Source organism: Haliotis rubra, unplaced genomic scaffold (assembly GCF_003918875.1).
Source record: "Haliotis rubra isolate DU_JTF1 unplaced genomic scaffold, ASM391887v1 Scf534, whole genome shotgun sequence".
Classification (NCBI taxonomy): Eukaryota; Metazoa; Mollusca; class Gastropoda; order Lepetellida; family Haliotidae; genus Haliotis; species Haliotis rubra.
In genome coordinates this window covers 534,235-552,277 of record NW_025767229.1, presented here as the reverse complement: position 1 = coordinate 552,277, position 18,043 = coordinate 534,235, and the positions used below count along the sequence as shown (strand labels likewise).

General features: G+C 41.5%; 1 protein-coding gene across 2 annotated transcripts in view; it reads left to right on the top strand.

The window, feature by feature from the left end:
• Positions 1–15: 15 nt before the first annotated feature.
• LOC124253184 (zinc finger protein 628-like) overlaps positions 16–18,043 on the top strand; it is a 31,477-nt gene continuing 13,449 nt past the window's right edge. For both annotated transcript variants that reach the window (XM_046686907.1, XM_046686906.1), the window contains exons 1-3: positions 16–161; positions 16,109–16,566; positions 17,433–17,939. In XM_046686907.1, the coding sequence (XP_046542863.1) occupies positions 113–161; positions 16,109–16,566; positions 17,433–17,939 (1,014 nt within the window). In that variant the 5' untranslated portion in view covers positions 16–112. The remainder of the gene's footprint in view (positions 162–16,108; positions 16,567–17,432; positions 17,940–18,043) is intronic.

Sequence of the window (18,043 nt, the reverse complement as noted above, 5' to 3'; positions counted from 1 at the left end):
CTCAACATGGAGGGAGAAGGAACGGGAAGTCTGGGGCCTCACACATTTCAATGTTTATGCTCCGGAAAACGGTTTTGTTTACAAACAACATTGATGCAGTACTAAAGCTGATATGTCTAAGATGTCGAGGAGAAAACAATCGAAGCCTCAACACATCTCAAGTAAGTGTATTTTGTGTTTATTTGTGTCAACCACCGAGTTAACCAGTTGGGCGTGAACTATTTTAGCATGCATGCACTCCATTACGCGTGCGCGCGTGACGTGATGGCAGCGTGACACATTCCAGGGATATATGCGTGACTTTGTGAATACCTCAGAGACTAATGACTGCATAAGTAAGCAGTTTTCTTGCCGCTGCATTTCTCTAAAACCTGTCTATTTTGAGCTCAGCGCGAATCGACTCACGTCGAGAGCACGTAGCATGTGCAAGCACGGCTCGCGAGCGGCTGGAAGTGCAAGGCACGTTATCTAGGCTAGCCTGTTCGGGCAGATTTCAGATCATGGCTCGATGCGTGCATTAAACGAAACGTGCTTTCGAGGTCGGGTCGTGGATTGCCGACAGACCTGAGAATTCTGCTCAGCCTGGTTGTATTGGCGACACATTGAGAGTTGACATCTCAGAGAGTAGACCGACTTGGAATTACCGCCTCTGTCGCTGGCTCACTGAGGACTACTGACTGTACAGTAAGTCTTGCAATCTGCCCCTCCCACTCCGTCAGCTGGTGCATTATGTATACACCGGTTTAGTACTGGGGTCTTAAATTAATTGATATTCAATGAGGAGAACCAATACTTTTAGCAAAATATATTACTGGCGTGTAGGGCTATCAAGAAAGGGAATTTCCTTAATCAAATTTGAATGATTAAATAAACCTCAGGAAAATTTATTAAACAGCCAGCAGAAGTAGAAATAATCAATATTGTGGTTGTGGATGAACTACTTAGCTGCCAAGTTGACATTATTTATTATAATAATTTGAATACCTGTCCTCTGTTTAGGTACATGCTCACAGTTTGGGCTATTATAGTTACAACATGAATAAGAATAGCAGTTAAGAAAATGTTATTCCTGTGTTTCACCAGACTGGTGATTATTCACACTGACAAATACTGATCAATATATCATGAAGCAGGCATTGAGCCAGTGAATATTAAATCAGGAATTTACTGAAATAGTATTGCATTACAAGTTAATTTCATGAAAATTGCTCTTTGTCATTCCTCTCTTGAACTGGCAGCATGGGTTTGGTACTTCACTGAATTTAGGTAGATTCACATGCTGTCTAAAAATAGATACATCTTAAGTAAATGTGATATGCCTGAGGCTGTGGCTGGCAGGGTGTGTTTATTATTTGCACAAGAAAGACAATGAATGGGCAACTCCAGATCCCGATATCTTTAGACAAGTGCAGCGGTCATATGACAAAACCAACCCAGCAGGCTATGTAACAAATACCCCTGACAGGCAATGCACATGAAAGCTTTGGGTTAATAGGTATGCAAGGTAACAAATGATAAAGAAACAGGAAATAACTTGTCTCGGCTGGGTGAACAGTTAGCTGTATTGTTCTATTGGTAGGATACTGTGATAGGAATTTGCGAACTACATGAAGTTATGATTTTGAAGCGTGAAAAAAGAATATGATCATAATTTAAGATAACCTGTTCAAGTCTGTGACTTTTCCCCGCAGAGTACCGTAACTGATAATGTCTTCTAAAAAAATACCTGGTTTCGTTGAATATTGATAATAATAATAACAACATAGGAAATGAAACAGGATTGTTTGGGGCTTGTTTTGTGTTGTGGGCATATATTTCTTTTTATTGCTTTATCTGAATCAGCTGAAATCTGCCACCTGTTGAATCAGAATGAATTCATCAGAACAGATGCATGTATATAATATTCACTGTTGGGCAGGGAAAGGGCGTGGGTGTTCCAGTTGTCGAAAGGAAACCCTTGCACATCCCAGACACTTGGGTTTGAATCCCGGTTGGCTGCGATTGTGTTTCTAGATTCATCAGCTTTGTACCGATGCTCGCTGGTTTCACCGAAGTGGCAAATGTCAGATGCCTGCATTATTTGAGGCTTTCTTCTTACATTAAGAGACCTGTGAAGATCCCGGGTAGAATAGGTCTTCAGCAACCCATGTGCTTGCCATAACAGGGCGACTATCTTGTCGTCGAAGAGGCGATGCTCAGTTTAAGCTGACTTGGTTGACAAATGTCATCGGTTCCCAATTGTCGATGCTCATGCTGTTGATCACTGGATTGTCTGGTCCAGACTTATAGCTGGAATATTGCTGAGTGCGGCATAAAACTAAACTCACTCACTCACTCTTACATTAAGCAGAAATGTCATATTAAAATTGGAGTACTGTTAAAGCATGTTTACCCAACTCAGTAACTCATAGTTTGTAAAAAAATAGCTTAAATTCTTTCCTTTTACATATCTATTCTTTCCAAATTAAGGTTTGGAACTGCATTTTTTGTGTTGAATTTATTGAATTTACCTGAATGTTTTGTAACTGTTGTTGAAGTGTGTTCCAAGTAATGAAATCTGGCGTGTGATAGTGAAATTAAAGTCCACGTTGATTAACATAGTTTAAGAATTTTAATGAAATAGTAATCAGTTAATGATAGGGCTGCCACAAATCCACACTGAGGCGAATGTGATACACATCACGAACAATGAATGCAATAAGTGATGATTTGATGTATTACTCATTAATTTCAGTGAAACAACAGCAAAGTACAGGCTTTGATGTGTTTTCACCATGTTCACAATGTAAATTGTTTCAACAACTATCAGTGACCACATAATAGTCAAATTCATTATATACACATGGACAAAGTTTTGCAACACCAATGATATAACCCCAAAGAGCAATTCATATTCACATCGTCATTGTGTTTGTTTGTGTGATTATTTTGACACTTTGGGCCCACCATACATTGATTTTAGATGTGCATGTGCTTCAATCAAAGGCGAGCATCACAACAGGAGGTGTACCCATCATTAAGCAAATATCAAGTTTCAGTAAACTGTTCTTACAGCTCGTTAACTTGGAAAAGTAATTGATTTCCTTGTTGATAAGCAAATATGGGACCGCCTCAACTGACAACTGATCAAAGATGGCAAGTTATTGATATGCAGAATGCTGTCATGTTATTTAGGGCTATTGCAAGAGATGTTGTTTGTCATCTATCAACTGTCAGCAGATTGGCCAGGAAACATCAGCAGACTAATGACATGAAGGAACCTCATTGAGGTTAACCATGAGTGACAACTACTAGGAAGGATACAGTTAAAAACTGTGTATATCACATTGTTGTCCAACAGAGTGGCCCGAAATTGCCTGAATCAAGAATGATAATAATAATGATGTGTGTTCTATTATTGCGCAAACATCCACATATACGGTATGTGCTCAAAGTGCTTACATCTTTACTCCGGTCAAGCTGATCTGTTTGGCAGAAGGTTAACAGTCATATGGCCATCTCACCCCACTGGGTAGGGAAGGTAGGGATGAACAAGTACGCTCTTACCACGTTACAGTTACAGTACGTATTACGGTACAAGGCCTTTTCGGTCGGTATATGAGATATGATCATAGTGCAGAAAATTGACAAGAAGAGCCAAACCGCATGTTATTTAATAGCATTGAAAAATACTAACCATAATCTTCCTTACTTTGAATGAACAATACTGTCATTTTATGACAAGATAGAAATGATGGTGCGAAAACCGGAAAATACTGAATTTTTGGATTGCATTACGGTAAACTGAAGGCAACATCCTGTGGTTCTACTAATTCCATGGTATACCGTTTCACCCTAGATGAAGGTTGGTTTCTCTTCTCATGACTGATGTCTGAGCTCATGTTTGGCACCGCAGAAACACTGTATATCACTATATGCACAACAGAATATCTTGGAGTTTGTATCTTGTGATGTTTGGGGTTCATCGATAGTGTGGATGCACATCTACCATGACTGTTCATTTGACCTTGTAATACTCAGACATTAATTGACAACGTACATCATGGACGTCCAAGACGAGGTTGATGTACCACAATTTGATGACCATCCTCTGAACACAGCCCAGTTTTCATGGACCACAATGCAAGGCCACATCGTGCATGTGTCGTTGGTGATTTCTTATGCCAGGATACAGTCCCAGCTCTACCAAGTCCAGGTCTCAACCCCATAGAGCCTATTTGGACATTATGGATTGCAGAATACACCAAAGAGATCCTCCAGTACCAAGTCTTTATTCATTCATACATTTACGAATTTACAACTTTCAAAGTCACAATATGGCTGAAATACTGCCGATGTGACTTAATTTTAACTCACTCACTCACTTATGTATTGGAACAATCCTTCCATCAAGAATGGAATGCAATAACTCAACGTCAAATTCAACGTCTGATACAGTCAATGACGAGGATGGTTAGGGAAGTTGGTGCAGGTTATACCAGATATTGACAGTTAGGGCTGGGACGATACATTGTGTCACGATACGATACATATCGCGATATTTTACCTGCGATACGATACGTATCACGATATATACACCTTGAAAAAATGACATGGTATCAAGATTTAAAATGACTTTTTTCAAGGTATTTGTGTATAACAATAACACTATTGTAATAAACAAACAAGTAACTCCTTCATACTTGCGTATTTTGCTCTAAATAAGTACTGTAACATTTACAAGATAACACTGTTTTGAAAAAAAAGTTGTGTATCGTTTTGTATCGATACACCAGTCCACGATACGATAGCTGTATCAAACTTCAATGTATCGTGATGCATCGGTGTATACCAGCCCTATTGACAGTATGCTCAGTTGTTAATACTTATGTGATTTCTTGATGATTGTATGCCAGGATCTTGAAAATGACCACACTTGTTAACATTATGCGATCCTAGTTATCAGCACTACAAAATGAGTCAGTGTTAGTCATGCTGACATGGTAAAAGATTTTCAGAGTTAAAACGGAAACTTATGCAACTGTTTCATAAAGTTGAAATTAGACATTATGTTAAAGTGTTCTAACTGAACTAAATCTATGAAGCGCCTAAGCCCTACATGTGTAACTACTCATTGTTAAGTGTACATTTGAAGCTGTAGCATGATGAAAAACAGTATGCAAACATTGACAGCTTCAATAACCCCTCATTTCTGAGGTATCTGTCCCTGCATGAAGAACTGAGTGGGGCTTACCTTCTTTTGAAACGTATATAATATGATCGGTCAGTGACAGGCTTCCAATTGCTTTATTCTCTTAGATGTTTTTTGTCCAGGGCCCCATTTCACATAGCTCTGGTAGCGCTACGACTACCGTAAGTCAACGTTACAGTATAGGAGGTAGGAATTCTATGAGGAAAGTTACGAGATATTAGGCTTACGAGAACTTTGTGAAACGGGGCTAGGATGATTGTAGAATCTTCACAGGTTTTTAATGATATAGAAGCATGGCCAGCCAAAATGGTACACATGCCCGAATGCTATCTGTTGACGGATACTGATCCCATTGAGTTGATCAGTAGAGGACCTAACGTTGAGTAGGCTAGAACCTCCACTTGTCATGGGATACTAACAGTATTCCTCTGTTCCTCTGTTTCTCGGCTTCTTCATCCTCACTCCTGTCAAGATAGTGGGTTGAGGTTGAGGTTCTCTACAAGAGAACTGTGTTAGCCAGTATCCACTGCTGTTATGCTGCTGGAGCACAGAGATGTAAAACTTGATTGACTCACTCACTCACTCACACTCGTCACTGTCACTTGGTCCATGTTTGCAGTAGGCTGGTGGTTACTGTTGATCAGTGATGTCGTACGACTCATCCGATTGTTCAAACTGTTTAAGTATTTCCATTTAGTTATTTAAGTCGTATATCTGCCGTCCCCAGCCGTGATTTTCCTGGAATAATGTTGAAAGCATCCTAAAACCTTACTCACTTCTTACACTTTGTGTAGATTACAACTAACACATGTAAGTTGTTTTTCTTATTTTAGATGATTTAAGATGTTTTAATTGGATTTAACTTCCATGACCTTATTGGTCTGAATTATTTGATGGCATGACATGTACTGGGTTATTGTTGTGTTGGTAGATGTCAGGACATATCAGTGTCAACTTCAACTGTCAGTGTGGATGTCAGTTTCAGTTTGGCCATGAATGAAAATATGTTTACTTTATGTTTTAGTTGTTTGTTTGTGTATTCAGTTGGAGGCAGGAGTCAAGTGGAATATTTACATGATCTCGTACTCTATTACAATACTAAATCTTCAAGGGGAACTGCTATGAAGAATTATCTTGTAAGTGTTTGACGTTACAAGTGTTGTGACTTTGTGTTGGAAGCTGGATAATGGTCTTCCAGATGTGAAACATTTCATCCAACTATTCTGGTGGCAATAATTCTGTTTTTTTAGAAAAGAAATACAGTTCGCTCTACCACCATGTATAATGTAATAAAACGCACTTTCGCCCTGAACTATTATAATGTTAAAGCACTCGGACACAAGCGTCCTCATACTTTAACTATAATAGGTCAGGGCGAAAGTGTGTTTTATTACACTATACATGGTGGTAGAGCGAAATGTATTTCTTAATTAAAGCAACAATAAAACAATATCCAAAGTTGACATAAATGTCATGACTGATTTCATCATTGTGACCATGGGGGCAGATGTTATTGTAATGAGAGGAAAAACCTGTGATAAATGGATAAATTGCAAGTGCAGTTTTATGTGCCTTTACGTTTACATTTCCCAGGAGAAGATTGAAGCCACACTAACTAATGGACGTGTCCCGATTGCCTGATGTTAGAGCGTGCAGGCTTGTGTTGAATTATTGCATGATTTCACCTACTTCATAATTGTTGTCTTGGGTTGTTTGTAGTGGTGATTAAAAACATGAGTATAAATGTTTTGTTATTAACATGCAATTACAGACTTTGATATTCTTGGTGCATCAACCTGATACCTAGCATCCACTGTTGTCAGAAATCTGTGATGCCAGTTGTAGATGAGCCTCTCCTGTATGCATATATGTTGCCATTTATGTCTTTACAAAGTGAACCTATTTGTCAAACAGTGGAAGTTCAGAACATGTGACTTCCATCTCGTGTCAGTGTTTGAGATTCAACAGAATTTGTCGTTACTCCAATACACTGATAGAGAAATGTACTGATCTGTCAGAGCTGAATTGATCGTCAACAAAAAAAGTACTGATTTGATCATTACTATTTGTTCATTGTACCGGCACATGTTCTAGTCTTGCAACATCCATGTTATTTCCACAATTAAATTGTTGAAGAAATGAAGCCAAAATGGTGGTTCAGACAAGTAGACTCAAAGTGTTTGGCATAGATTGAGCTTGCTCCCTAAACTCTCAATAATCTGCCCTAGCAACATCCTTAGCAATGCCCTTAGCAAGACGGAACCCAGGAAATGGTTCTTAGCAATTGTATAGAAAAGAATGGAGGAAATCTTGTGTTCAGATTTCATACTGGAGCCGAACTGAGTACTGTTGCAGCAGTAGTACAACCTAGTATTGAAACAAGAATCTTAGTACTTGTAAACATTGCAGTGGTGAGATACCCCAAGGGACTTGTCTACAAGGTGCCACTCAGGTTGTGCAGGGAGTTAGATCTACACTGTTGACCATATGATTAGCTCGTATATTACTGAAACCCAGCTTATATTGATGATCGAGGTGATAAAGTCAGACAGTTTGAAAGTATTAATAGTATTTGACTAGTTTTGAATGAGGTACATTTCATGTAGCTGGAAGTGGGGAAGTGCCTGCTCCAAAGTCAACACGACGCTGAAGGCACTTGGTACATCGCAAGTGGTCGCACACAGGAATGGCAGCCAGTCCACACAGACTCTAGAAAACAATTTACAGTAAAAATCAATAGATTGCCCGAATCTGAGGCTGATGCCTTCACTGCTGTCGCTCGTTTCATGAATGCTCATGCATTCTTAGACCCGCAGACATTCTTAGCACCCAAGTAAAGCACTCCTCAGTCCGAGCTGCGTCCCCCCATTGCTCTACCACAACAAGGGACAACAACCGACCCAAAAAATAATAATGATTTTATTTATAGACATGCCTTGATTAATAGATGAATGCTAGGGAATGAAGTATGGCTTCTGTTAGTGCACTTGGAACACTAACACAATTGTCTGCTGTTAGATCACATGAACACTTATTTCAATTTGGAAACAGAATGATATACTCATACAATATGATTTCCATGTTGGTATTATGTAAAGGTGAAATACCAGGCTGCTTAGTGATGTTTGTATGGCTGGGGTAGGTGAACGGTCCCCATGTGTCTTAGGGACTTGAAGATGTTGGGTGTGTAGGTGAGCTCTGATGAGAAATGGGAATTTGGTGGGTTTTGTGGAGGTGAGTGTTGTTATAAAATAGGGGCTTGAAGATGGTGGTTATATATGGAGCTGATAACAGTCTGTAAAATAGTTGCTCGATAAGCACCATATTGAAACCTGTGGGTTTCACAGAGGTTATAACAGTCTGTATGTCATGTACCAGGGCTCCAGATAATATTTGAACACCAGGAGTACGTACTCCTTATTGTTTCAATATAGGAGTACTCGAAAACCTTAAGCCTACATTTAGAGTACTGAATGGAATTTAATGGAGTATCAGTAATCTTGTGTTTCGTTTCATATATGCACCACAACATTGCTAGTCTTGTGTAAACAATATACAATAAAACAATACTTTTTCAGATAAATACGTCTGTAAATGATTCTAAGACCGTACACCATTGCCGTGGTGCGTATCTGCTACGTTTTATAAATTATTTCCTACCGTATCGTGCAAATTTTTTATCCGTACATACGCCGATACGGCCCTTATCTGGAGCCCTGTGTACAATGGTTGCTCATCAAGAACCATATTGAAACCTGGAGGTTTCATGGAGGTTATAAGACTGTATGTCATGTACAATGGTTGCTCATCGAGAACCATATTGAAACCTGTGGGTTTCATGGAGGTTATAACAGTCTGTATGTCATGTACAATGGTTGCTCATCAAGAACCATATTGAAACCTGGAGGTTTCATGGAGGTTATAAGACTGTATGTCATGTACAATGGTTGCTCATCGAGAACCATATTGAAACCTGTGGGTTTCATGGAGGTTATAACAGTCTGTATGTCATGTACAATGGTTGCTCATCGAGAACCATATTGAAACCTGTGGGTTTCATGGAGGTTATAACAGTCTGTATGTCATGTACAATGGTTGCTCATTAAGTACCATATTGAAACCTGTGGGTTTCATGGAGGTGATAACAGTCTGTATGTCATGTACAATGGTTGCTCATTAAGTACCATATTGAAACCTGTGGGTTTCATGGAGGTTATAACAGTCTGTATGTCATGTACAATGGTTGCTCATCGAGAACCATATTGAAACCTGTGGGTTTCATGGAGGTGATAACAGTCTGTATGTCATGTACAATGGTTGCTCATTAAGTACCATATTGAAACCTGTGGGTTTCATGGAGGTGATAACAGTCTGTATGTCATGTACAATGGTTGCTCATTAAGTACCATATTGAAACCTGTGGGTTTCATGGAGGTGATAACAGACTGTATGTCATGTACAATGGTTGCTCATTAAGTACCATATTGAAACCTGTGGGTTTCATGGAGGTGATAACAGTCTGTATGTCATGTACAATGGTTGCTCATTAAGTACCATATTGAAACCTGTGGGTTTCATGGAGGTTATAACAGTCTGTATGTCATGTACAATGGTTGCTCATTAAGTACCATATTGAAACCTGTGGGTTTCATGGAGGTGATAACAGACTGTATGTCATGTACAATGGTTGCTCATTAAGTACCATATTGAAACCTGTGGGTTTCATGGAGGTGATAACAGACTGTATGTCATGTACAATGGTTGCTCATTAAGTACCATATTGAAACCTGTGGGTTTCATGGAGGTTATAACAGACTGTATGTCATGTACAATGGTTGCTCAATAAGAACCTTATTGAAACATGGAGGTTATAACAGACTGTATGTCATGTACAATGGTTGCTCATTAAGTACCATATTGAAACCTGTGGGTTTCATGGAGGTTATAACAGACTGTATGTCATGTACAATGGTTGCTCATTAAGAACCTTATTGAACCATATTGAAACCTGTGGGTTTCATGGAGGTTATAACAGACTGTATGTCATGTACAATGGTTGCTCATTAAGAACCATATTGAAACCTGTGGGTTTCATGGAGGTGATAACAGTCTGTATGTCATGTACAATGGTTGCTCATTAAGTACCATATTGAAACCTGTGGGTTTCATGGAGGTGATAACAGTCTGTATGTCATGTACAATGGTTGCTCATTAAGCACCATATTGAAACCTGTGGGTTTCATGGAGGTGATAACAGACTGTATGTCATGTACAATGGTTGCTCATTAAGAACCTTATTGAAACATGTGGGAAGTGAGACCAGCTGCACAATTCATTTTTCAGTTCATTCCTTTAACAAACAGGTCCCTAGTATGCCGTTTGATATGAAGAGTTTGAGAGATAAATACATATCTATCTTGGGTGTGAAATTACACTGATTGTATTGAAAACAATTTTAAACATGGTTGTTTTATTGGAATATGTCCTGGACCAGTCAATATGACAGATGAGTGGATGTTTGTCGCCCATTGGTGGTTATTGGTATGTCTATAAATCCTATACATTGGCTCACACAGTAAGCTGCGATGTCAGGAGATGCCTCTCAAGGTGTGCTTGCAGCCCATTATACTCCGCTCATTATGTGGGCAATGGATAAATAGAAAATACAGTTTCCACCGTCTAGAACCAAATCGTGTTCATGAAGAGCAGGGCTATGTACCTGCTACTCTCTCTGCCCGTTCAGTTGACAGTAGGAGAGGTGTTGTGATATGTGTTCCCATTGTACTATACTGCTGCCTGGTTTGTACATTGATCTACCGAAAGACCATCAGGCCAGTCAGACTGCCCTGTGTCTGAGGAGGTAATGAATGTTTCAGTCCAGTTAGACTCAAGTCACATTGTTGTGAACGTTGCGACGGCTGTACGCGTGACAATAATGGTGTGACAAGATTAAGTCTTAACTCCACGGCAGTCTAGAGCAGGATGACCACGAGTGATCCGTCAGGTTGCCACTTGTTGCTGGAGGAGAGGGGAAGCAGTAATGAAAAACTTGCTGTTTTATTGATCATGTAGATCTACAGACATCATGGTTGGAGAAAGGCTTGGGGTTGCAGCATCTTTCGCAGATTGTAACTAACTGATGCTCCCATCCAGTTTAAATCTACAGTCATATCAAGCTGTATTAAATTAAACATGGCTGTAGATGTGTCTAGCATCAGTTGGAAAGGGGGGTCACAGTAGTTCACAAACTTGTCCAGTAGAGAATCAAAATAGCATTATCATGCAAGTCATGTTTGGCTTTAGAAGACCTTGATTACATCTTCTCAGGTCTAACTTTCATAACCATATGTTTGTTAGTTTAATACTTGACATATTTCTCACTCTTGGAATATATCGCTGTAAATTTTTGCATATGTTTTGTTAAATCATATTTGATAAATGAGAATTATTGAAAGAAAAAGAAAGTTGTTAAACTGCGATTATTAAACACAGTTTAGAATGAACAAGGCTCACATGATTTGCTTAGCTGTGAGACACCAGTGCATGCGATGGTGTATAGCATTAAGCCTGTCTATTATGTCAACACCTCTGATGTATAAAAAGATCTCAATGTGTGCGCTAGAAAAGTCCAAGCTTCCTCTGAACGCTGTTGACTCGCGACTACATTGAATGTCTCCAGCCAGGACAGTGCGCGTCCATCCGCTCACACGCCCCACTAGAAATTTGTCCTTCTCCCCGACATGTACGAGCATTTGCGATCACACACAAACCAAACATTAGGGTTAAACAACACGGCATGTTTGTACATTGCATTCCTTCCCTTGTCTCGCGGCCTCTATGTCGTCGCTCAGACCCTGATGTGCGGTGCTGGTATGCCACTGGACTCAACTCAAAATACTTCACTTTGTTGTCTTGGCCATTACACAGCTTGGGGTATATTTCAGGTGTGATAGTGTCCTTGCCTTGTCTAATGTAATGGAATTTTCTACCTTCAAGTCTGTAGAGGCGTTGAGGTAAGAACATTGAATAACTTTGTTATCACATCCCACCTAACAGGGAATATGGAAATCCTATGGACCACAGTGAGAAAATTTTGTAGAAATTCCACTCATTACAATATTTGGAGTGCTGGAAGTCGTGTTTTCACCATGTGGTAAAACCCAGCGGAGGGAATGTTTGTATTCATCAAGATTAAGAGGAATTTGTAGGGGGACCTTTTGATTGATTGCAATCTGTCGGTTGTTTGAATATGATCATTCCCCCTTCCCCCCAGGAAGCGCAGGTTGGTGCTCCGCCTCGACTGTGGTAATGAGGACATCTGAGCAACAGTGGTGGGATGTCATTAAACCTGGGATAATGCTGGGACACTTCTTGGGAAACAATTCATGGCTGTGCATTTTCTGAGGAGGTAGATGATTGTCAGTGTTTGTCAAGGGAAGTATATGGTTTCACGTGTTAAAAGGCTGTTCAGGATTATAATGGTTGTTTAATATTTGACAACAGTGGGACAAATGCAATAGGATGCGAAATAGTCTGAAATACTTTGTCAGGCATGAATCTTGGTGCTATAATATATCTCATAAAAGCTGTTTTTATACAAGATTATGTTGAAGTTATAACAAAAGAATTATTTTCAATGGTCAGGGTTTCAGATCGGTTTATTTTCTTGGACTATTTCTTGACTGATATTTAGTCAAAACGTTGTAATTTTCAGTTTCACTGTGTATGGTGTAGTGGTGATCTAGTGGTCTGAGAGTTAACAGCTTCACTGTGTATGGTGTAGTGGTGATCTAGTGGTCTGAGAGTTAACGGCATTAGTGTGTATGGTGTAGTGGTGATCTAGTGGTCTGAGAGTTAACGGCTTCACTGTGTATGGTGTAATGGTGATCTAGTGGTCTGAGAGTTAACAGCTTCACTGTGTATGGTGTAGTGGTGGTCTGAGAGTTAACAGTTTCACTGTGTATGGTGTAGTGGTGATCTAGTAGTCTGAGAGTTAACGGCTTCACTGTGTATGGTGTAGTGGTGATCTAGTGGTCTGAGAGTTAACGGCTTCACTGTGTATGGTGCAGTGGTGATCTAGTGGTCTGAGAGTTAACAGCTTCAGTGTGTATGGTGTAGTGGTGATCTAGTGGTCTGAGAGTTAACGGCTTCACTGTGTATGGTGCAGTGGTGATCTAGTGGTCTGAGAGTTAACAGCTTCAGTGTGTATGGTGCAGTGGTGATCTAGTGGTGATCTAGTGGTGTGAGAGTTAACGGCTTCACTGTGTATGGTGCAGTGGTGATCTAGTGGTCTGAGAGTTAACAGCTTCAGTGTGTATGGTGCAGTGGTGATCTAGTGGTCTGAGAGTTAACGGCTTCACTGTGTATGGTGTAGTGGTGATCTAGTGGTCTGAGAGTTAACAGCTTCAGTGTGTCTGGTGTAGTGGTGGTTTGAGAGTTAACAGCTTCAGTGTGTATGGTGCAGTGGTGATCTAGTGGTCTGAGAGTTAACAGCTTCAGTGTGTGCAGTGGTGCAGTGGTCTGAGAGTTAACAGCTGGTGTGTATGGTGCAGTGGTGATCTAGTGGTTGAGAGTTAACAGCTTCAGTATGGTGCAGTGGTGGTCTAGTGGTCTGAGAGTTAACGGCTTCACTGTGTATGGTGTAGTGGTGGTTCAGTGGTGTGAGAGTTAACAGCATTAGTGTGTATGGTGCAGTGGTGATCTAGTGGTCTGAGAGTTAACAGCTTCAGTGTGTATGGTGCAGTGGTGATCTAGTGGTCTGAGAGTTAACGGCTTCACTGTGTATGGTGTAGTGGTGGTTCAGTGGTGTGAGAGTTAACGGCATTAGTGTGTATGGTGCAGTGGTGATCTAGTGGTCTGAGAGTTAACAGCTTCAGTGTGTATGGTGCAGTGGTGATCTAGTGGTGTGAGAGTTAACGGCTTCACTGTGTATGGTGCAGTGGTGGTCTTCAGTGGTGTGAGAGTTAACAGCATTAGTGTGTATGGTGCAGTGGTGATCTAGTGGTCTGAGAGTTAACAGCTTCAGTGTATGTGTATGGTGTGTGAGTGGTGTGTCTAGTGGTGTGAGAGTTAACAGCATTAGTGTGTATGGTGCAGTGGTGGTCTAGTGGTGTGAGAGTTAACAGCATTAGTGTGTATGGTGCAGTGGTGGTCTAGTGGTGTGAGAGTTAACGGCATTAGTGTGTATGGTGCAGTGGTGGTCTAGTGGTGTGAGAGTTAACGGCATTAGTGTGTATGGTGCAGTGGTGGTCTAGTGGTGTGAGAGTTAACGGCATTAGTGTGTATGGTGCAGTGGTGGTCTAGTGGTGTGAGAGTTAACGGCATTAGTGTGTATGGTGCAGTGGTGATCTAGTGGTGTGGTGAGTTAGAGTTAACGCATTAGTGTGTATGGTGCAGTGGTGGTCTAGTGGTGTGAGAGTTAACGGCATTAGTGTGTATGGTGCAGTGGTGGTCTAGTGGTGTGAGAGTTAACGGCATTAGTGTGTATGGTGCAGTGGTGATCTAGTGGTGTGAGAGTTAACAGCATTAGTGTGTATGGTGCAGTGGTGGTCTAGTGGTGTGAGAGTTAACGGCATTAGTGTGTATGGTGCAGTGGTGGTCTAGTGGTGTGAGAGTTAACGGCATTAGAGTGTGTGTGTGGTGCAGTGGTGGTCTAGTGGTGTGAGAGTTAACGGCATTCAGTGGTGGTCTAGTGGTGTATTAGTGTGTATGGTGCAGTGGTGGTCTAGTGGTGTGAGAGTTAACGGCTTCACTGTGTATGGTGTAGTGGTGGTCTAGTGGTGTGAGAGTTAACGGCTTCATTGTGTATGGTGCAGTGGTGATCTAGTGGTCTGAGAGTTAACGGCTTCAGTGTGTATGGTGCAGTGGTGATCTAGTGGTCTGAGAGTTAACGGCTTCACTGTGTATGGTGTAGTGGTGTGAGAGTTAACGGCATTAGTGTGTATGGTGCAGTGTGGTGTGGAGAGTTAACGGCATTAATGTGTGTATGGTGCAGTGGTGGTCTAGTGGTGTGAGAGTTAACGGCATTCAGTGTGTATGGTGTAGTGGTGTGTGAGTTAATTAGATTTCACTGTGTATGGTGCAGTGGTGGTCTAGTGGTGTGAGAGTTAACAGCTTCAGTGTGTATGGTGCAGTGGTGGTCTAGTGGTCTGAGAGTTAACGGCTTCACTGTGTATGGTGCAGTGGTGGTTCAGTGGTGTGAGAGTTAACAGCTTCACTGTGTATGGTGCACTGGTGATCTAGTGGTCTGAGAGTTAACGGCTTCATTGTGTATGGTGCAGTGGTGATCTAGTGGTCTGAGAGTTAACAGCTTCAGTGTGTATGGTGTAGTGGTGATCTAGTGGTCTGAGAGTTAACAGCTTCAGTGTGTATGGTGTAGTGGTGGTGTGAGAGTTAACGGCATTAGTGTGTATGGTGCAGTTACAAAGTTACAAAGAGTAACTACAACAGAGTTTCCATATGGAATGTCGTGGGTTCGATCACCGACCGTGTCATACCAAGAGACGTTAAAGTATTTGTTGGTCCCTGCCTGGCGCTCAGCCTTAATGGGTACAACAAGGACTGGTCGTCTTGGAGTCAGTATAATGTGTCTGAGTGGGGTATTCATGCTTAACAGCGGCATGGTATCTCAGTGGGCTAACACTATAATCATAAAACCACCTTAAATCTGGGCTAGTACAAGCAGCCACACATACACACACATGCACCTCGTCATGTGAGCGAAATATTCTTAAGTACAACATTAAACCCCATTTCACCTCACCTCACCTCACCTAACCTCACCTTATTATGTCAGATGCTGTAATTCACAGGGAAAATGTTAATATTTCACTCTCATCTGAGACTTTGATTAATTTTTATCCACTAAGAAAATACTCTCAAGTGACCAATACTAAACACGAAGTTGTCTGTTTTCAGATGGCTCCGATGAAGAAGATTCTCCTAGTACTGCACAGACCTTAAAGGATGAGAACACCAACAGTGGTAAGACAGATTCCAAGTCTACCGACCCAGTCATCAAGTTCGTCAGAGTAACCCGAAAACAGGCCCAGCTCCTTAAAGCCAATGAGGAGAAGGATACTGTGACCGACCTGGAGGATCACAAGGTGAAGGCCACGAAGGAAACTAACAACAACGACAAGCCTTTAAGTGAGACTGAAGCTGAAGATAGTGAACAAGAGGATACCACTACGGATCCCCCTGAACAAGACCTGTCAGAACCGACTCCCAAGACGACCAACCATCAGCCAATGACAACAGACCACCCAAGACTACGGGACCGAACCTGTGAATACTGTGGCGCCGTGAAACCAACTCCCGCTGCTCTTGCCAGACATCTTCGGAAACACACAGGAGAAAGACCGTTCGTGTGCCAGGTTCGTGTTACAGACACAATCACAATAACTTCTCGGCTGTCACGCTTTTGATCTAGGTTTGCTTATCTACATGGACATAGTGCTCAAATCTCAGTTCAGTTGCCATGGTTGGTATAGTCAGGGAAAGAAACCTTTCAAACTTTCCCACTAGACCACAGGACCAGTGAGTGGACAATACTTAGTGGTGGTGTCTGTACCACATTGGTCCAAAATAACATTTGTAGATTTACTTAACTATCAATAAAAAATTCACTGGCCACCAGGACCACTGCAAACCTATCATTTAGTGGTCCTGATGAATTTTTGCTAGCCAGGGGCCACAGGACCAGCGTAAATTTCGCACATTGATAGTCATGCTGGTGGGTTTCACTAACATACTGGCTTTCCTTGCATGTGATTGCCATGCCATGATATGGTGGAAATGCTCTTCAAGGCATCATTTTACTCACTCACTCACTCTTCATATCCCTGGAGCAGTCTACAACTTTGTCTAAAGCCCGGTCAGAATTTCTTGTCTAATTTAAGAAAGTCATGTTAGGTCTGCTAATGCTGGTACATCTGATTACAGGGACTTGAACTGAATGTTAAGCTGGGGTCATGTTCTACCACAAATTGTCTTGATTTGGTTAGAGGCTGACATTAAGCCTGATGTCTTGATCAAATGTCACTGAAAGAAGAACATCTCAGTTCCTCATATTATTGATCTCATTCGGGTTATGACTTGTATCACATTGAAAACAGGACGAATTTATGGGAAGAGGCTTTTATGTAAAAGTATTGCTGAACAGCCCCTGTTTTGAACACTATTATCCACGTAAACAATCGTCCAATGGAAGCTAAGACCAACACTATACTGCCTGTTTCAGGGGTGCAACAAAGCCTACAAGGCCAAACGAAGCCTTCAGCTCCACCAGCTGACATACCACCCCGAGCTGGTCAACAAGCCGCCGCCGTCATCACAACAGGCTGGCGCTGGAGTCTCCCTCTGCACCTCGTCACTGTTACGGGAAGCCCTAGAGAGCCGCATCAAGCAAGACCTCACCAACTACTCAGGACCGCACCTCGATGAGACAACCGGGGAGTTCGTAGAGGACGCTGACGGACAGGAAGTGAACCACGTCCCAGAGCCCGTGGAGAAAGACCGGGAGAAAGAACCCGTCTCTATGATCGGAGCACTGCTTTCCAAGACGGTCAACATGCCCACTGTGCACAAGATAGCGTATGCAGCAGAAGGGCTTAAGTATGAAGAAGAAGAAAGCGCTGAGAAGCTGAGCAACCGAACCTGTAACATCTGTGGGAAAGTGTGCTCCAAACCATGCGACCTCAAGCGGCACATCCTCATGCACACTGGGGAGCGCCCATACAAGTGTGAGGTAGGAACAATCAAAATAGATGGAAGCACCAAAATAATTTTACATAGTCACTAATATATATTTACAAACCGGAAATTTTCTCTCTCCACGTCACAGATATTTAA